This window comes from Pinus tabuliformis, chromosome 5_1, assembly GCF_031772625.1.
Source record: "Pinus tabuliformis cultivar Carrire ecotype Pingquan chromosome 5_1, CPIR1, whole genome shotgun sequence".
Lineage (NCBI taxonomy): Eukaryota > Viridiplantae > Streptophyta > Pinopsida > Pinales > Pinaceae > Pinus > Pinus tabuliformis.
The window spans coordinates 536,780,013-536,802,895 of NC_142305.1; the positions used below are offsets into that span (position 1 = coordinate 536,780,013).

The following is a 22,883-nucleotide window of genomic DNA, read 5'->3' on the forward strand; positions in this document are numbered from 1 at the left end:
AATTTTGTCTATAAGAAGGAAGTGTTGACTTTGTGATTGAAAGAAGTCTTTGTCTAAGTCAAAAAGGTATTGGATTGTCTCATCTTGATATGAATCTACTGGTAGAAGAGTTTGACTAGGTTTTTCCGTTCATAGGGGTTTTAGCCCTGGTCAAGTGCCTATGTCTAGTGCCCTTGATTTCATGTTTTAATTTGATAGTTGGTTGATGAGAAGAAGCCAAAAGAATATCACAAGTAATTTAACTGAGAGTGATTAAATCTCTTAAAGTAGGAATATAATTTAAAATAGAAGACTTTAAAAAAGGATGCATATTGATGATTAAGATGGATGGATTAAATCAATTGAGGTGCAAACCTCTTTTAAAATGCAAAATTTGAAAAAGGTTGGCATTATGAGACATTTAGTCCCTCTTAGTGCTTGCGATATTAGTGATTAATATGGATATATATTGGTTTGTCTCTCTCTAGCACACACACACAAACACACACCATTTTTCATTATTTAACGTGTATTCCTGAATGCATAACCTTGATGACATTTGATCTCCTAGAGTACATAAATATTGTGAAGCAAAGAAATTCCCATTATGACCTGTTTTGTCTTGATAAGAAAAAACCTTTATAAGCCAGAATAAAATGATCTAATATACATGCTAAGCAAAGCGCAATCAAACATCAACTATCAAGAAACTAGAATATGAATTAGCGTCCCAATTAAATACTAGCTTGCCCTAGAAGACTATGTAAGTTAGGCTATCGACTGGGCACTCCAAGTGGGGATATCGACTGCATTCTCATCTCTTCCAGCGGATCGACAGGTAGCTTACCGCAGGAAATGTGTAACATGAAGTCACAGGGCGTAGAAACCTCGCAGCAGCGATAGCGCATCCCCTGAGAAGTAAAAGCTTCTCCACATACATTACATACATGTCCATGTCCAAGTCCAGTACTGTGAGAAGGCACGAGTTGAAGCGTGTGGTGCGGATGCAAAGCATGCCGCAGCGAATAAGGCAACTTTGCACACGACGGATGAAGGTCAACGTCACACCCACGGCACTCATAAACAAACCCTCTAACTTTCTCTCTGCAAACGTCGCACTCAACCTGTGCTGAAAATGGCTTCTTCCTGAAGTTTAGAGGATGCTGGGGATGACAAGAATGCCTCGTTGACTTGGGAGCTCGCGCGCAGGATTCATGCAAGTCGAAGTTGCAGGGACGGCACTCGTATTTAAAACCGTTACCGCCTTCTCCGCAGCCATCGCATGTGTAGGTGGAACCATACACGAAACGCAGGGGGTGCTCACTATGGCTGAAATGTCGAATCTCCAACATTCTCGTCCCCTGTTCCTTCTTCGCCATCCTGCAATTTCAAATTGATTGCTAAAAAAGAATGATAAAATCGATCGACCTCTTACCTTTTCTGCCACAAATTTTTAGAGGGCAAGTCCGAAACTTCACAGAAACTGCGTCTTTTCTGTCACATAACTTTCTTTTACAGGGTAGTCCGAAATTTCACAGAAACTGCGTTGCAAGGAATTGTAGAGCATAGGGCAGACGTCAACGTATATTCATACGATACTGGTATACCAGAATGGAAATATGTTTCCAAAAATATATTAATAAATAATACTTTTATGGTCCATAAATATTATTAATAAAATTTAAAAAACACAAAATTCCCTTTCGTTTTGGAATATCCGAGGTAAGCTGGGTCAGAATGGGGCTATGGGGATCTGTAAGTCTGGGATTTCGACCTGAAAAATTAGCTGGAAAAGCTTTCAAAAAATCGCGTTATAGACTATTTCATGCAAATATATTTCCAAAAATATATTAATAAATAATACTTTTAAGGTCCGTAAACATTAACAATAAAGTTAAAGAAACGCAAAATGCCCTTTCATTCTGGAATATCGGACGGATCCAGGGTCAGACTGCTGAGCCGACGGTGAGCCTAGGCTAGGGCTCAAACAAACATTTTATTAATAATATTTATTAACCCTACATTATTATTTATAAATACATTTTTGTGTGATTTTAATTTTATTAATAAGATTTATGGACCATGAATAATGGAGAATAATATCAAGAGCACTAAATCAAAGACAAAGACACAAATTCCATTTACTATTGTTTATGGAGATTAATTATATAGTTAAAATTATAAATTATTTAATAATAAAAATATAAAAAATAAACTATAAAAGTTATTTAATAAAAGTTTATCAAAATTAAAATAATTGTATTTAGAGTTGTTTTCGAGTAAAGTATGAAGAAGATATTGTAATGTTTTATCTTGTCTTGTCTTTTTAAATATTTTGACTAAGTAAAATTACATTAAAAAAACAAAAAATTATAAAAAAATTAATAATTAAAATAAAATTGAGGTAAAGTAGTCCACTAATGGGAGTGATAGATGAGCAGACTTTGTGGAAGTCATTTGCCACCCTACAATTTCTCTTGACATCACATAAATTATGTGCAACATGCATGCATGTGTGAAGCCCCAACCCATGAGAGAGTGGCAATGAATGGTTTTAGTTGGTCATCTTGCTCATTAATAGCTTGTACCAAAGGAGATGATGCTAGTATACTCTACACTAACAAAGCTTCTAGGGTAAAAGGGGAAGAAGGATGCTTTGTAGGCTATTTGTTTAGGCACTGAGGGATGAGGAGAAATGAGTAGGGAAGGCTCTGAGTCTTAGCCCAGGGATGGAGGGGGGAACCCTAAGAGGAATTGGTTGTGATAATTTTAGAAAGAAAAAGTGTTAGATTGAGGGCAAGGGGAATTTTAGATTTGCACCGCGTGTTGAGAGACTTTTCAAGGAGCAAACAATTACAACACTGGTGCAAGATCTTCGATTGCGTTCTTGGTGCGACTATGGGTTATCCACACCAAGTTTAAATCTCTAAGCCTGGCCATTTCTTTTCCATTGGTTACTTGTGTGTTTATAGTTTTCAATTTACCTGGGTTTGGCGAAGTAGAGTAGGTTTCTGGCATTGTACGTTCAAGCTTGCCTTCAATGTTTTCTTTAAGGAAGTTGGGACATTAGGGGCTCTGTTGCCGAGAGGTGAAACATCACTGTGGGAATTTGAGTGGTGTAAGTGTCTTGGATTTTGGCTATATATGGTTAAGGTTCCTTCGGCAAAGTGGGAAGCTTGCCTAGTTGGTTGGCAATGTGACCCTGGAAACATTAGTTCTCTTCTCTCTCCAACGTGTGATTTCTTTGACCTCCTTGGGGGGCTTGGTGGGTATAACCTCCATAGGAGTCAAACTAGGTAGCATGACACTAGGGGCTATTTTGCATGTTTGGCTGATCTTTTGGGGGTTTCCCTAATAAAAGGTGTTTGCATTAGAGTTTATGGCTACTTGAGGCCCCTCGTGTGAAGAATGCACATCCCCAACCAACTAATTCGATGAGCTAGTGCAACAAAGACACTTTCTCATTAGGATAAGAAGGTCAAAGGCCAGTGGTGAAGTGCATCCTCAGAAATGTTATGCACATCAAGAATTGGAGTCGAGGGGACTTCAGGGACTGCAACAACACCATAAGCAAGGTTTTGGAGAAACAATAGGCTTGTCGCTCTCTTAGTCTTTCCCTCTGCGGAAAATGCCTTCATGCTAGAAGATAATGTTAGTATGATTCTGCAACTGAGTAATTCCTTATACTAGCTCAATCAAGCACGACAAGTTGATCATAAGGACACCATTGACTTCATGAATCACATTCAATCAAACTTGTGGGAGATGCATGATAGATTGCTTAGTATTTGGAGAGGGTGACAATGCATCAGGAGCACCTCGACCATTTGGATGCCAATTTGGCTCACATGGAGGGGCATGTGCACTATGAATTCAAACCCCCACCATTTTCTGGATCAGGTCCAGATCATCCTGCCCTGGTAAATTATGATGATGTCTAATGATTGTTGGTTGTCTTTTAGTTTTAACGGTGTTTTGGAACTTTTTGTCTATCATCTTATGTAAATTGTTGTCATTCTAGAATTTTTTTATGTATTTGGGTATGCAGTTGTTGCCCAATAAGTCTTCTAAGAGTGAGGCCAATAAGTTTTTATTAACTTAACATAAAATTTTTGATTCATAATAAAAAAAAAAAAAATGAGGTAAACTAGCCAATTTACCGTTGAAATACTTTTGCCAAGTTTTAACAATCCATGTTTTTCCAATTGTATATATATATATATATATATATATATATATATATATATATATATATATATATATATATATATATATATTCTACCATCCTAGATCCATGTTAACTCTAGATCTACCGAGCATCGAGAGGGATCAAATCTCTTGAGGTGGAAATCTCTTTCAAAATGAAAAGAGATTTGATCCCTCTCGACACTTGCTAGATCCATGGTTAACATGGATCTAGGATTTTAAACATAACCAAATTTGACTTAAAATATGTGATCAACCTCATTTTTAAATATATTTTTGAATATTTTATTATCACTATAGTTTTATCTTAATTATGAGTTTATAAGTAGGCACATCATGGAAGCCAAGAAAACGAATTAGTTAGGATCAATCAGGAGCCATGACTCATATCTAGAAGGGTACAAAATAAGAAGAGATCAAAGCATCAAAGCAATAGAAAGAGGCAATTCTCAATGAAAAGGGATCATGTTGTATAAAGAGGAAGCATGTATCCAAGAGATAGGATTCAAACAAAGAAATCCCTTTGATGGAAGCGGGAAATCCATTGGCATTAGTAAAACCTAATCCCAACCACGGGGTTTGGAAAAAATCTCAGATAAAGAAAGGGAAAAAAGGGAAATTAAGTGATTATTATCACACCTAATCACATCATTTGTTTCCTTTATTGTGCATCAACTGAAAGGTTGATATGATCAAATTCCTAGCGACATCTATAAAATGTGATTTTGTTCCTTGTTTTCAGGTTGAATAAACTTACAATTTAGTATTCGCTTAAAAAAAAATAAAAAAAAATCTGAAATTATAAGTGGAGAGAGAGATCAAATCTCAGGTGCAAACCTCTTTTGTGAGTATAAAACTTGAGGGAAGGTTTACACCTCAAGTGATTTGATCCTTCATGACCCTTTATAGATATGGAGTTAAGATGGATATAAGTTGGTTTAGTTATTAACAATTAATAATTGTAATTTTTTATTGATTTAACTTAATTTATTTCTATTTTTATTCCCACAATGGAGACTTTTGTGATTCATGATTTATGCATAGTATTTTCCAAATATTTGAAGTTATGATGCATCTAGGATGGTTCAATTCCCCTCTTTAAGTAGGCTACATTCCACATAAATACCATGGTTTCTCAATACCATGGGCCATTATTTTTTTTTAAAGGGTTATTTTATTTCGATGTTTTTATTTTATTTTTGAGTTAAAATGTTTACATTACATTAACCTTTTATCTAATTCTATTTTACCTTTTATTTTTATCTAATTTGACTTAGTCAAAATGTTTTAATTAGTAATTGTAATTATTAATTTTATTTTTTTATTTTAGTTTGTTTTGTTCTTTCACTTTATTTTATTTTATTTTTATTTTTAATAATATGATTGAGTCAAAATGTTTACATAGTATAACATTATAGAGTTAGAGAGTAATATTTATGGAGGTTAGGTCTTTTTATTTTTTGAACTAGGATGATTCTACACTTAACCTAGACCCTATATTGAAGAAAAAAACAAATTCTAAAAAATGATTACTTATTAATATAGTTTTGTGTTTTTCTTTTTCTTAATAATATTTATGAACCATAGAATATTATTTATTAATATATTTTTGTGTTATTTGAATTTTATTAATAACATTTATGGACCATATATAATGGATAATAGTAAAAAAACCATGAAATCAAACACAACCACACAAATTTCATTTACAAAATTCTATGGAGGCTAGTTATATGGTTAGGATAATAACAAAAATAAATAAATAAATATATATATATATATATATATATATATATATATATATATATTATAATATTTTTCAAAATTAATATAATAAACATAATCAAAATGGACATAGAATATGTTATTAAATTTATTTTCAAATTTTTTTTTATCATTCTTGGTATATTTTAACTCCAAATCCATATAAGTGTTAAGAGAGATCAAATATTTCAAAGTGCAAACCTAGTTTTTGAGTGCAAAACGCGAGGAAAGGTAAAACAAAGGAATTTGGGTAACAAATTTCTTATCAAAATTAAGAACTCCAAAACCATATAAGTGTTAAGAGAGATCAAATATTTCAAAGTGAAAACCTAGATTTTGAGTGCAAAACTTGAGGAAAGGTAAAACAAAGGAATTTGGGTAACAAATTCCTTATCGAAATTAAGAACTATTGTTCTAAATTTTACAAATGTTTTACATGGATACACAAGGTTCTCTTAACCTTGATTTGGATGGCATATGTGATTATATATGTTTTATCTTCATGAACATGGTAATGGTTAAATGAATATGTGAAAATTCTATTGAAATTGAGAGGTTATTTTCAGGAATCATTCTCATGGAAGAGTGATTTTAATTGAATACATGTATGGATAACATGTATGGAATTCTTGGTTATGTGAGGAATCCATAAAGAAAGAGGAAATTATCATTGTTATTTATTTTACTGTCATGTGATTATGACGTTGATATCCCCAAGTTTATATTGTGATAATGAAATGTTGATTATGAACAATTATTGGTGTAGGTAAGCCACCTAGGATTAGGGCTTAGTTGAGCAAGGAGAAGAGGTGGGAAAAGATGGTGTAGTCTCTTGATTCTAGTGATGTTGTGTAATGTATATAATGTGTATGTGTCTATGTTGTACAATGTGCATATGTGTATGTGTTGTGTAATATTTTTGGGACAAGCGGGCATGAGATTTTCTAGGCCTTTGTGTTGTATAATGTGTTTGGACAAGAAGGTATGGGAATGTTCGGGCATGTGTGTTGTATAATGTGTTTGGGAGAAGTAGGCATGGGACTGTGTGGGCCTTTAATGATACTAGGATAGGTAAGTATGGGACTTCCTGGGCCTAGGAGAAGTTGTGTTATTCCTACCGATAGAAGACTTCCAGGATTGGTAGTGCTCACAATTGCAGTGAAGCGAATACAAGAATGGATAACATGTTTGGGATTCTTGGTTATGTGAGGAATCCATTAAGTGAGAGGAAATTCTCGCTACTATTTATTTTACTGTCATGTGATTATGAATTTCTGACAGAAGACTACCACGATTGGTAGTGCTCACATTTGTAGTGAAGTGAATACAAGAATGAATAACATGTTTGGGATTCCTAGTTATGTGAGGAATCCATTGAGTAAGAGGAAATCATCGCTGTTATTTATTTTATTGTCACGTGATTATGACTTTCATATGCCCTTTTTTATACTATGATAATGAAATATTCATTCTGAATAGTTATTGGGGTAGGTATACCACTCAAGATTAGGGGTTTCCTGAGCCTAGGAGAAGAGGCGGGCAAAGATGGTGCAATCTTTTGATTACCCTGGTGTTGTGTAATATGTATATATGTATGTGTTGTATAATGTGTATATGTTTCTATATTTTATAATGTGTATATGTGTATGTATTGTGTAATGTGTTTGGGATAGTAAATTATGGGATTGTCTTGGATTGTGTGTTATATAATGTGTTTTGGACAGGTGAGTGTGGGACTCTTTGGGGCTCTGTGTTGTATAATGTGTTTTGCATAGGAAAGCATGGAATTGTCTAAGCCTAGGATTGTGGGACTATTTGGGCTCATGTGTTGTATAATTTGTTTTGGATAGGAAAGTATGGGATTGTCTAAGCCAATGATGATACTGGGATAGGTAGGTATGGGACTTCCTAAGCCTAGGAGAAGTGGTGTTATTCTTGTTGATGCAAGACTACCAAGATCGGTAGTGCTCACACTCATAGTCAAGAGAATATGCTTATTTGGAGTATATATCCCACTAGATTCTTGTCAGGTTTGAAAACTATTCCATTGTGTAAGGGTCAAAGACTATAGATAGTGTGGAGCACCTCCCCACTATAAGCTTTCAAGGTTTAGCAACTGACTCTAGTGTGTGTGTGAGTAGAAGAGAAGGATGTAGATTGCATGGAGTGTGTCCACCACTGGATGTTGTTGGTTTTGGAAACCATTTCATTGCATGTGAGTTGAATACTGCATGAAGTTGTGTGAGCACTATTGAGTTCTTGTCGAGCTTGGAAAATCACTTAGTACATGTGGATCAAATTAGCTAAAAGAAAAACAAAGATAAGATTTATCTATTCCATTTAATGAATTCCTAATTTATTACCATGAATCAATTTTATTTAAGGTTATGATTTATGATGATTATGGGCTAATTGGTTTTGTCGTGTTTGATAGGGGGTAAATAAAATTATAGAGTTCGCCTCATGGACAGATCTGCTAATAAGGTATAATTTAGTTTTATTGCAATTTCTTTATGAATATTCTAATGAAAATCTATGTGCCTGTGATGTAGGAAGGATATCAGACTAGTTGGTTTGGGCGAATGAAGCTAGATGAATAGCTAAACAGTGGCATCTTGAAGATGGTAGTGTGAATAACAACATACTAAAGCTGGGAAATTCAATATCATGGCCATTGTGGGAACACTAGAACCTAATTCTAACAATTGATTGCCATAAAGCATGCCTTGAGGAATATGACTTGTGTTGAGGAAAGTAAATGCCTTAGCTATGAAACTCTTCCAATTCAAGGAAACCTTGCCAACAGAAATGGGTACCTAAACTTGGAAGGTGAGTGAGTGCATAGAAGAAGAACTAAATCACCTGAGGGACTAGGATCAAAGAAGGGGATGAAAAAACAAGAATTGATTTTCAAATATAATCATAGCCATTATGGATTAGGATCAATGTTATATTGGGAATGTTCCAGGAAGCAATGAGCCAAAAATATTGTTGAAAGAGCACTAAGCATAGTGGACAACAATGTTGGACATGGAGGTAGGAAACACTTGAAAAGGAAAGTTATCAAGTTAGAAATGGCGTGAATACGCATTAAGGAACAATAGACATATGGTTGATCTAATGAATTTTTATTTCCATTTAATTGTTGGACAAGAAACTATCTATGTAAGATATGATTGTAAATGAGATGTACTTATAAAGTTCATAGTGATATAAGCTTGGGATTAAGCATGTCCTATATTTATGTTAAGGATTACAACACCAAGGATAATGTTCCTCCAAGGGAGTGGAGTTTTTGAAAGCCATTTTTGGATAATCCCCTCTCGTAAACATTTATAACATTTTTGCAATTAAAAATATAAATTAGATAAGATATGAGACACATATTTAAAAATTTGGGGAGGAGGTCACTTGAGAAATTAGAGGATCTTGGTCATTTCGTAGTAGAATAACCCAACTTGAATAATTTAAATTGTAAATGAAAATTGAAATGAGGAAAATATGGTAGGATAATGGAGTAGTGGGGATGAACACATTTATGGGCCAATGGGACTTGTGATTGGAGAAGCCAATAGACACAATGTTCCAATCATTCAATTGCAGTTGTAATGATAGTGAGGGTTGTGTCAAGATTTAAAAAAGGCTTGATTTCATTACATCGTGGGGAAGAAGGCCAGTGAGAGGAAGGAACGCCTGATGAAGAAAGAGAGAACAGGGGAATGTGGGTGAAGGAGAGAGTAGACACAACATTCAATGCAAGAGAACATCACAAGAAGGAATGGAGAGGGATTAAGTGTTAATATTCTCATGAATTAGAAGGTAGCAGAAGGAGTGAGGGGCTAAACCTAGGAGAAGAAAGGATTGAGGAGAGGAAGCATAGGGAAGGAGGAGTGAAATTTTTTCAAGGATCTTAAGAAAAACATCGAAAAGTTTTTTGTAGTGAAAACTTCCAAGAAGAATTCATGTAAAACTATTTGTTTGCAGTGTTCCAGTGTCCTTTGAGTTCCTGATTTAGGGTGGAGGCACTAGGTTATGGAGTTTTTAGGTGGTTTGATTTATATAGGTGGATCTTTAGAATCCCATTGGTATCAGAAGTGTGAGTTGTTCCTATGTATGATTAACAAGTAATTCTTATTGCCTATGTTAATAATGGATACTTCCATTTATTATATGATTAAGGAAGGAATAATACTTCTTGTATGAGCAACGAGAAAGGTTATTCCTTGTGTGGATATGGAATGTTGATTTAATATGTAATTTCTAAGAATATCCTACTTACTATGTCTACTTTTAAGTCTGAATTACATCCTAATAGCTCAAGTATAAGAGATGGGTAAATCTCTATCTTAGTTTGAATTCGTGTATCGTATTGATTTCTAATTATAGACCTTTATATATATATATATATTCTAGGCCTCTTACTTTGAGTTAACTATTGATTTGATCCTTTATGTATGTGACCTTGCATAAATGGCACGTGAATGCTTAATGGGCTAATTAAATTCTCATGTTAATATTGAGAGATATTTAGTTCCTATGTATTAATAACTAGGAATGCTTATTTCCTAAGTTAATAATGGGAAATGCCAATGATTTAGGAAGGAAGAATTATTCATGTATGAGTAACGAGGAGGGTTATTCCTTGTCTGAATATGGAATGTTGATTTCTTGTGTAATTTCTAAGGAATGGACTAGTTACTATGTCTACTTCAGAGCCTGAAATTCAATCCAATAGCCTGAGTATAAGAGAAGGGTAAATCTATATTGTTGTTTGAATTTTTATTTCCTAACGATCCCTAATCACATACCTTTGCATTCAAAAAATCTTAAGAGAGATATTGTTTATATAAAATGCAAGCTCAAGAGTGGTAGCAAGCGTTATATATATATATATATATATATATATATATATATATAGGCTCAACCAGGTGCTTAATAAGCTCACGAGAGGTAGTGTTATATAAATATATTTATATATATGGGCTTGACCAAGTGCTTCATAAGCTTAAGAGAGATGGCCTAAATGGTATGGCACCGAGGGTGAACCAACCCATGTAATCATGCATATTATGAAAGCTCAGGAGGGAAGCATAATCAACTAAGTGTCAAGGGAGAAAATGGGCCAAGACAAATAATTCCTAGCACTTCATGCGAAGAATACCTGTCTTGGAACCTTGAAGAACTTGGAAGTGCACTTGAGTAAAAATGGCCTAGAGACAGAGTGTTGGAGGAAAATTTTGAAGTTTTGGGTTGCATACGTAGACAGAGGTAAAAGGAGAAGAATGTTAGAGCTTCATGCAGCTAGGGTAGTGCATGCATAATAGAAACACCCAACATAGAAATGTGTATTCAATCATAGCATGGTTGTAAAATAGTGGTTTGATGGGAAGACCCTAGTTTAACTAAATATCTGTAAAATATCTGCCAATAAACTATAAGAAACTTCAAATTATCTACAAGTAATGGATTTTCACTAGTAAAATATCGTATGTAAAACTATGAATGCAGTTATGCATAAGAAGGGAAGGTACAATTAGGATTAGATTTATTTTTACATAGCTTTTTATTTTGGTACTGTTTAGAGCATTTCAGAAGGCTTTTGTTCTCTTTTGTGAAATTTTGGGGAATTAGTTTTTGGGTTCTACAAATAGCATTATGACTCTAATTGTAATTGGCTTTTGGGTGTAATTATGTTTCTTTTTTGATGCAATGGTTGTAATGCTATGTGTGAAAGAATTGAAGTGCTATTTAGAGAAATTAAAAGGAAAGTAGGCTAGTGAGCCACAAATATAATTATGAGTAGAAAATGTATTGCATGATGCCACTCATATTTTTTAGAAAATCCACTGGGTAATATTTGTCATTATTTCCTGATGCATTATATAATGTCTTGATTTGGTAAATTTTATGAGTTTGAGAATCCTAAATGAATAAAATGTATGCCTAGTTTTAGGGATTTGGATTCTCCCTTATTTATTCCATTGATGGATGTTGATGTTCCTATTATGGATGATGAATTGTAAGTAGTGTAATTTCCCTTAATGAAGCTTTACTCTGCTAAGAGGTAGGTGAAGAAAGAGTATGGTGTGGATTGAACCATTATCCCCTTTCAAACCAATGAATCATGGTTCTCATAGCCCCCCCTAAGTGCCTTGACTGAGATCTCGCTTTCCCTAAAAGCGTTTTTATTAGGGCCTATACTAATAACTACTCTCATATGTTGGAACTCAAACCTAAAACATCAAAAATTTGACTTAATGAAGTCACTCATAAAGGCAAGGAGGAAACCCATGACGTTGAGTTGTTGAGATGACGTGGGACACCAGGCTCCACATTAGGAACCAAATATAATGGATTGAAGTCATGGGTCTCAAGCCTCAAACCTATATGCTTGCAGTTAAAATTGCAATTGAAGAAACATAATGAGAGTTTTATTCTAAGGAGCCAATTCTATGGAGTTTTTGGTAGTGGAACCATGTGGTCAGGCCACTACCCATTTCCACAAACTTCTGTATTGTTAACTTATCAAGAAGGGGATTTGACAGGAGTGGACAATCTAGCCAAGGTTCTAGCCCATGGAACCATGAAACCAAGCCATCATTGCCTAATACAGAGGGACTATTTTGAACTTCTAATGTGTGATGTTGATGATGAAAGGGCCATTTTGAATGAGGTTCTAGTGTGGAAACCCTACCCACCAAGAGACTTCCCACCACCCATTTTTTATTACTTAATTTATGTGGTGCAGGTGAGAATGTGGAAGAGAAGCAATGTTGACATAACATGGATCACATAAAATGGGCCCCATAGGAATGACATGTCAGAGTCACACTAGCCTGATGAAGTATACATGGGAACCAATTGGGAAATGTGATGGCATGTCCTCTTTTAATGGGCTAAGCTTCTAATGGGTATAACTTTTGACTAGAAATTAGATTGAGACAAATTTGCTTGATTGATTCAATGGAAGAAAAATTTCTTGAAATAAACATTAAACCAACATAAGTAAGTCAAGAGGGGCGAAAAGTGTGGGGATGGTGAAGAATATTAAACTCAAGTAGAAAGAATAATGAAATGTATGTGTACCTTTTTGTAATGAGGTGACTCCAAATTCCTTTTTTTTTGTTCCTTTCTAAGGCTCTCTACTAATCCAAGGTTATTTAAATTTATTTGATCACTCTCCTCAAAAGTCCATAATGAGATTGAGAAAGTGTATAGAAAGTTTCAAATTGGAATTTTTTTTGCATCAAAATAGGAAATGTCCAATGAGATCCAGGACATGACTTCAATAAAAAATATATCAATTCCATTTGTTGGGTTATTTAATTGCCTGTTAAATCCCTATTATCTAATTGTCAACTTGGGGGTTTCATAAAACTTAGAAGCAAACCAAAATATATGAGACCTCAGATGCAACTATAATCAACTTTAGAAGATAAGCTATGGAAACTGAAGGGAATGCAATTATAAACTAATTATAAGTGCATATTACAAATATAAAATTTAACTAAGCAAAATCTAATGCATTATGTAATAAGTAGGAGAAGTGGATCCTAACTTAGGAGAACCAGATTTGTCTTTCTTCTAGAATACTACTTCATGAACAAAAATAAAAAAAACCACTAATGGACAATAGCTTAATATGCATAAACAAATAATAGAAGAGGCTCCTAGCTAAGGAGGTCCTTTTTGTTCTTCATTACAAATTCATTCATCATTAATGCACTTGTTGGAAAACTGGAAATTCAAAAAATCACTTGAAACTAGAAAAAGAGAATGAATTTCAATTATTACTCATGTCAAATGGAAGAAAGCCTAACTTAGACCCTTGTTTGTCCTTTCACATGCTGATAAGATTTAAACTAAAATTCATTCATTAATAATGAAAAATATTCAAAAATATAATTAATTAAATGAAAATAAAATCTATAATGAAATAAAATGTTTCTTCGATCCTTTTAGAGTGAGCTCAATTCTCTTAAGAACAAAGTGACAAACTATTCCATAAATTCATATACTACATTAAGACAATTTATATCTAAAACTATAGAAAGAAAACTTTATTATATTTCTTCATAAGTTAGGATACATGCTCCAAAAGTCCTCCGTTTGGAATGGAGGAGGTGCTCCTATTTATACAAAAACATAAGCAACTAGCTCATTAATGGAGATACACTAATCCCTCCTAGATCCACAAATACTTCATATGGTTACAACCAATATGAGACACATATTCCTTTATCCATGATTTTTCTCCATGAGATATGCTTGACCCCTATCCCAAATCTCCTTCAAATCTTCAAGAGAATTTGAATTTGAGTCTTGGAGGCCACATAAGAGTGTCTTGGAACCTTCCAAATCACCTACACATGTCACCAAACTCATTCCACCTTTAGGTATAAGAAAATACATGTTATTTTTCTAACTTTTAATCATAAATTCACTTTAAATACATAAAATAAATAACTTTGGAAAATGAAAATATGAACCCATATGGTAATGGAAATATAGGGTTATGTAATGATAACGTGATGAAATGAGGTGACAAGATGAGCATAAAGGTGAAAATGGAGTGAAAGTGTATGTTAATTTGGCGGCCCAACACCATTTGAATGAGGAATCTCCAAAGGTTTCATGAGGAGGAAGAATCCATTAGTGGTCAAGGCCATTAGAGGAAATTTTAGCCTAAAAGTGGCCTGCTAAGGAAAAATAATAAAATAATAGTTAAAATAATAAAATAAGAGATGAATTTTGGAGGGAAAAGAAGAAAACTACTTTTTTAATTGTGTTTTTGGATTATCCCCTTATTGGTTTACACAAATTTCAAGTGTATACACTCGTTTGATTTGGAATTAAATTCCACATCCAATGAGTATGCATTATGCATACTTTTGAGAAGACTCACATTAATAAAAATTGAAGATACATTAAAAATGCATGTTTAACTATTTTCTTAATGTATCTTCGTTTTTTATCAATGTGGGTCTTCTCAAAAGTATTCATAATGGGTACTCATTAGATGTGGAATTTAATTCCACTTCGAACAAGTGTCTACACATGAAATTTGAGTAAACATATCAGGAGATAAGTCAAAAATACAATTAAAAAATCATCATCAACAGGAATTTCTTCACCACGATTGCTTAATCTAGAAAGATAATCAACTACAACATTAGACTTTCCTGGTCTATCAATAATTGTAATATTGAATTCTTGTAATAGAAGCGACCACCTAGTCACTCTACTGCTAGTTAAATGCTTATTCATTAGATATCTTATAACATAATGATCAATATGCACATAAAATTCATATCCCATAATGTAATGTATGAATTTATTAATAGCAAAAATAATGGCTAAAAATTCTTTCTCAGTCACTGTATAGTTAAATTCAATAGGTGACAAATTTTTACTAATGTAGTAAATAGCATAGGACTATTTATTCTCCTCTTGTCCTAAAGTTGCGCCAATGGTAGTGTCTGAAGCAACGGAGGAAATATGAAATGGCAGGGACCAGTTTGGTCCTCTCAAAACTGGTGCCTGTATTAATTTTTCCTTCAATGTTTCAAACGATTGTTGGCAAGTTGTGGACTAGGTGAATTCACTATCCTTAGCTAATAATCGAAAAACGGGGGTAGAAATCTTAGAAAAAATTTCAATGAATCTCCGATAAAAACCATCATGTCCCAGGAAACCTCTCGCTTCCCTTTGGGTTTTGGGTGTAGGCAGACGAACAATGACTTCAATTTTATCAGGGTCCACCTGGATACCTTTTTCAAAAACCAAATGACCATGAACCACTCCTGCTTTTCACATTAATGTATATTTTTTATCGTTCAAAGCAGGATGATCCTCTTGGCAACGTAAAATAACTCTTTCTATATTTTTAAGAGATTCATAAAATGAGTTACCAAACACAAAAAAAAACATCCATATAAATCTCAACACATTCAAGATCAGCAAAAATAGCCAGCACAAAACTTTGAAAGGTGGCGAGTGCATTACACAACCTGAAAGGAAGCACTCGATAAGAAAATGTACCCCAAGGGCATGTAAAGATAGTTTTGTCTTCATCTGAGGGTGTGATCTAGATTTGGTTATACCCACTGAAGCCATCTAAAAATGAAAATCACTTTTTACTGGCAAGGGTATCTAGCACGTGATCGTTGAAAGGAAGGGGAAAGTAATACTTGAGAGTGGCTTTGTTTAATTCTCAATAGTCAATGCAAATACACCATCTCCCATCTTTCTCAGGAGCTATCATTAATGGAGAGACCCACTGACTATAATAAATGGGGTAGATGAAATTAGCATCTAAGAGTTTTTGTAATATGTCTTTGACAATATCTCTTAGTGTGGGATTCATTCATCTCTAGAGTTGTCGAACAAGTCGGGCTCCCTCCTGGATATAGATATGATGAGTCCAAGTCTCAGGAGGAATTCCTTTCATGTCTTTGTAACTCCAAGAAAATGCATCCAAGTAATCTCGCAACAAGGTAACAAGCTGCTCTTGCTGAGATGAATCCAAGTCTAAGCTAATGTGTAAAGATTTGCCTAGACTAATATCAAAAAGAGTGGTTTTGGGCTCAAGATTACAAGAAGATGATGCCACAGTATGGGATAAGGAAGGTTGGGAATCATAATTTTCCTTAAAATCTAGACTAAAGATCTAATGAAGTGTATCAAAACTAGGCATAGTGTCTAGATTATTCAAGAAATATTGTAATTCACCATCCTGGGTGGACTTGGTATAATGTTGAATCAAAGAAATAGGTCGGGTCTCCTCATCACTACTATCATAATCTAACCATAAAGTGTCCTTGAGTTCCCGAATAGATCTAGCAGGTGGATATAAGGTGACCTTTTTCCTAGAGTCTCCATGTGAAATGTACATATCACCAGAGGGAAATCCAATATAAGCATCGGTCATGGAAATCCATGGTCGTCCCAGAATCAAAGGATGTCGTCCCACTGGGTTCTTTGGCTTAAGATCAATGAAATCTATGAGGTATTCCCATGAATCTATAGAGACAACCATGTCGTACAATACTCCATCGAGCATGATTTTAGATCTGTCTGCAAGTTCAAGCATGGTGGATGTTGAATGAATATGGCCCAACCCAAGTTGTTCCATGGTTTGCCTAGTCATAACTTTGATGGCTGCCCCCAGGTATATTAATACATTAGAGACAAGCATATCACCTATCTGGACAGAAATAACTGGGTTTCCAGGATCTTTGTGTTTCTCCATTGATACACATCATGTCATCAACTCAGCTGCTCTACCAAAAAACTAAATGGTCTGAGGTTTTACTCTTTTCGTCCCTGGATTTTTAAGATGTGATATTTGTATAGATGGGAATTTCTCTGATAGACTGAAGTCAAGGGACCTTTATACAAATATTCCTTAATTCAAAATCCAAAGTGGACTCGGGATCACTCTTCTCCAAGGCCAACCTCTCTAGATAGGGAGGCTGGTTTGAAGAAGATGGTGAATATGAAGGTACAAGAATGGGCTGAATGGTGACATCATTTTTTGAATGATCATGAGTTACCTCCTCATTTTTCTCCTCAATGATCACCATGGATTGCTTTTTTTTTTTTTTTTAATTACCCTTCATGATCTCAATTGAATCTCATTTATCCCAACAGGAACGGTTCGATAGGTAGGAAGAGAGAACAGTCCAACCGAATGAATCAGTTGTACTGCCTTATTATTAGGATTCGGTACTAGTTGAGCAGGTAGTTGAGGTGGTCTAAATGGTGGTGGCAAAGGCAATGGTGGCAATGATTGACTTTGCTGAGGTAGAGAGGGAAAATATGGTTGTGACATATGGTGTGGTGCATATGAAGGAGGATATGATGGCATCTGAGCAGGATAGGAATGATATGAATGGTTTGGCCCTCTCCATCCTTGTTGCCAAGGTTGAGAGGACTGTCCATGATGAAAATGGTTTTTGTGCTGCCAATGTTGAGAGTGATTATTATTATTATAATAGGAATATGGAGATGCATTGTAACCATAAAAATGTGGTTCGGGAACCATACCTACACTTAACTATGGACAATTCCTTCATGCTCCCATGGCATGTAACGACCCTGGTTCAGAATGCTCTCGTTCAAGTACAAATTTTAATCCAAGTATGGAGGGGCATTCGTCGGTTGCATAGTTCTCTGCACATATCACACATTTGTTATCACTTTTTATAACAGCATGACACTCTCTTAAAGGATTCTTTTTCCTACATTTTGGACAAAAAATAGACAACAACTCTTGTTCTTTTTCTATAATTTTCTAGAATTTCAAAGAGTCTATTTGTTTGCTAACAGTATTCATTATTTCAATTTTCATGTTGCCCATTTTATTCTCCAATCCAATGATCATAGTATCTATAGATCCCAATTTGTTAGTTTTGCTTCAACCTCCTCTAGTGGATCTAGATTGATTTCGTGAGAACTTGCATAAGTCACAAATGTGTTCAAAAGTTTTCTGAGCAATGTCTCCTTGTCCTAAAATATTAAAATTATGTCTAGAATCCTCAGTAATTCCTCATAGGAACAAGGTTCGAATATCACTTAAATCAAATTTGTGTTTGGGCCTTTGGAGTATATACAAGAATCTCTTTAAGTAGTCCTCCAAAGTTTCATCATCACCTTCTACAATGGTGAAGATCTCGTCCTCCATTTTTCTGGTTTTATAATATAACTGATATTTATTTAAAAATAATCTCTTCATTTGGTCCCAAGAACTTACAGTGTTTCCTCATAGTCCCATGAACCAGCGCAAGGCTGAATCCTTGAGAGTTGCAGGAAACAACTTTAATTTATGGGCATCAAAATAATAATCATAACTCTGACATAATATATCAAACTCAAAAATAAATGAATCTGGGTCTTCATGCACCTTACCATGAAAGTGTGGAAGAGGTGAGGGTGAAATATTCTTCATTTGCACATTCACTTCTAAGTTCACTATTGGAAATCCAAAAGTGGATTTCTCTTCATTTACCTGGTTCTCGCCAGTCCCCTCTGCATGGTCTTCATGATCAGCCATTGTTGTGCCTCCAATCGTACCACTTCTAGAAGATCAAGGTTGACTATTACTAAGTTGAACTTTCCAATCACCGTTAGCCTCCTTCTTTACCTTTTTAGGTTGTGTCACACCTGAATCACTGTTTCCAAAATCCAACTCAATCATTCCAGTGTGATGAGTCTGGTTCTTCTTGGGCTTTCTACCTACAAAATAAGGTCCAATATAAGAAGAGTTTTCATATTTTTTGGTATTTCGTCGACCTTATTGGGCTTCAGACCCCTACCTTTCTTAGGCATTCATTTTAAAAATAAAATCCAAAAACAAAATTCCAATGCTTGTAAAGAAAAAGAATTTGTTAATTGTTGCAATAATTAAAAAAATCAACACTCGTAAAATCCTTCAAACAATAGAAGCATACTGCAGGAAAAAAATAATAACAAACTTACCCCTATTGTAGAAAAATGGAAAGTTGTTACCAATTTCAAATCGCCTCCCTCACAACGGCATCAAAATGTTGGGTGCAGGAATTGCGGTTAGGCAAACTCCTTCAACACTTAATTGTCAACCCGGGGGTTTCGTAAACTTATAGACGAAGCACAGGAAATGCTAGAAATGATATGAACATTTCCTAACTTTATTCCTACATTCTTAATTGAAATCTTGCAGAATCGAAAAGAAAATATTGCCTAGTAATTTACACCAAAGAAATTCTATTAGTTGGAATGTGAAAGAAAGTACTTCTATAGAAAAATAAATGAAAGGTACTCTCAAACTTCTTGTAAGAAATCTTGACAAATGGAAATGTAAATCTATGTTTATCTTCAGTATATTTGTATGTTAGGTTAATAATTGGACCCTTGAAGATGTCTGACTTCTTTATAGATCTTTCTCCCTGCACTAACTTGTTGTTATTCCTGTACTCCTGCAATATGATTGCACTAGTACTAGAACAAAGTTTAGGTGTTGGAAGTATATTTTACAAATGTACTGAAGATATATGTCCTCATGCATAGGCTTTAAGCCTTAGGACTAGAGCACTCTGTTCTTGTATCAGGATATCGATTCCTATACCAGAACAGAGATTCTTGCACCAAGTTTTCAAAATCCTCTTATAAGAAAATAAAGAATGTGTTAACTTAGACAAAGAGATTGCAAAGGTGAACAGAACTTTGAAATAAATTCCTCAAATAAAAATATGCTTCAACCAATCTCGATATTTTAAAATAAGAATTAATTTATAAAGTCAAAGCACGCTTTTCTTCAATTAAGGAACTCCTTCATGCAACTAAATAAATCATCTAATTGTGACAGCAGGCTTCAACCCTATAATAGTTATTCACACAAATCTGATCTGCATTCGTAACCTTCTTAGCTTCGAAAGATTCTCTTTAAAATAATTCAATATGAAGTTCGATCCTTCCCTGAAAAGTATGAAGTGCAGGCATAGGTTAATGTGTTATAATAACATTCATTCTCCAATTACCAAAGGATATATAGTTCAAGATATCAAGAACACTTCGAAATCATAATCACACACTTGCAAAAATGCATCAAGGCTCATATGTCATACAAGAACAAAAGACTATTACTATAATGAACCAAAGGAATCAATCTGTGAATCTGTAAATGCACTAGTGCAGGAATTCATGCTTGTACAATCCAGGTAGAAAAGATACAAATATTTGAAGAAACGAAATCACAAAGGACAAAATCAAACTTAGTTAAGCATGCACACCACAGATCCATCACATAGTAATTATCAATGAAATCGAACCTGGAATTTGTGGAAGAATGATAAATTCTATTTAATTCACACTTTGCATTAAACAAAATCAATACACCTTTAACGAAAAAGAAGAATGAAAGGGAGAACGAGCTGGGTTGGCTAGGCCCTAGCCAACCAGCGCGTTTCGCCGTTTAGGAAACTTGGAAATTCATCTCTCAACGAAACTTCAACACAAATTACAACACAAGATTAAAATAACATGGTGTAGTCCCTTTCTATTAATAATTATCAAATGTACATAATGAGTTTGAATCCAACCTAGAACAAGGGCGATACCAACACAATTACAAAAGACCAAAATTTCAATATCATTGCTATAGCTATCACTCACTACCATTTTCTATTTGAATCCTATATTATATACATCCTTTCAAGCCTACGGTCGTAACCAAATTACATCCAGTGTTACAATCTGAGCCTTTCGGCTATAACAAAATAACAACAATAGTACATACTAAGCCTTTCGGCTATAAAAAAATGCTAATCTTGAGCATTCAGTCGGCGACCTAATCTCCATCATATCCCTGACTTATCTCCACTCCGAGCCCAACTTGAGATGACCGATCTGGAACAAGGTGTCCGCGTTAGGTAGTGAGTTGTCATGGTAGTTTAGGATTCGCCAGCGGTGTAGGAATCCTACCTGCACTCGACCATGCTAACGAAATGATCAATACATTGCTTATCAAATACTTTAGGAAAGGAAATATTAGTTGCAAAGAATATTAAAGGTACAAAATCTATAAAAACAATTAATTAAGCACATTTGTAACCCTTAAATATGAAATATAAAGCTAGTGCGAGAAAAGGCACGATTATTGGAATAGTGCAGGAATAAGGAGTTTCCAAGGTTAAAATAGAGGTCTAAGGTTATTATTTTGAAGTGGAAAAGGGGTTAAAAATGAAGAAATTTAGCCTACCAACACGATGTTGTTGGCTTAGGAGTTTCTTGATCAATGAATTCCTTCAAGCCATTATCCTCTAGCATAGCCTCCATTCTGTCCCTCCAGGCTATAAAATTTGTGTTGCCTTCCATGAGATACTCGAGTTGTAAACCGTAGAACAACATCTGTCGATCCTTAAGTATGTATTGCAAATTCGAATTTCAGCTGTAACGCAAAACTCAAAACTTCGAAATCTCCTCTAGTATTGTTCTCAACTCTGATACCATGTAGAAAAACCTATATATTCACAAGCTCATGCAATTTACTAAAGCACAAGACAAGAATCTACTTCTACTTTCAACCAACGGAAGTCAATAGATCGATGAAAACAATATGAACAAGAAGAAGATAAATCCATGTCACATAACATAAGATGTATCTGGGGAAATACACTACTCAAAAACCTGCTATCTGTATTGCATATATCAGAAATATGACTGAAGATACAAAGCTTGTTCTCACTACAACAATTCCGCACAATTATGCTCAACTCTCTCAGCTCACAAGCTAGCTATTGGCCAACACTTAGCCAATGTTTCCGCTCTCCAAGCCCCTAATCTATTGTGTATTTCCTAGGATGAATAACCTGTATTTAAAGGGAATTCATGCTTCCAAAACTGCGCAATCCAAACATAGGATCAATCTCTGATGCATGCATGATATTTACACTCAAGTAAATAATACAACTAATAGTACATTGTCCCTACACTCTACTCTCAACTTGGTCTTTCTCTGAACTGACATGCATGAGTTTATCACGAGGAAATATTTAGTTAACTAGAGTAACACTAGTGGATGCACTAGTGCACCAACTATCTGTTAGTCCTCTATTAGTTCCAAAAACAATTTAAAACTAATTTAACTGAACTTAACTCAATAAAGTGAGTGATATAATTTCCAACTCAATTTAAACTCATATTGGGCCCTTCAAACTTAGGGAGAACATATACATGACTATAGAAATACTTCCAAATTGAAATGCCTAAGATAATTAAGTTAATTAAAATTAATTAACTATTTACAAGTTTTTTTTTGCTAGTGCAAGAAACGGTCCTTCAATATCATTAAATAAAAACCGAATTACATATGTTACACAAACCAAAGAGCAGCCAACCTATGATGCGGGGAACACCATCCACGACCAAAGGGATAACTTCTTGGGAAAAGCGCCACT

General features: G+C 34.6%; 1 protein-coding gene across 1 annotated transcript; it reads right to left on the reverse strand.

Annotated features, from left to right (window-relative positions):
- Nucleotides 1-752: 752 nt before the first annotated feature.
- LOC149165919 (protein VACUOLELESS GAMETOPHYTES-like) lies at nucleotides 753-1,358 on the reverse strand. The gene has a single exon (XM_089429977.1). The coding sequence runs from the start codon at nucleotides 1,356-1,358 to the stop codon at nucleotides 753-755; it is 606 nt and encodes a 201-aa protein (XP_089286103.1).
- Between the last annotated feature and the right edge of the window lie 21,525 nt (nucleotides 1,359-22,883).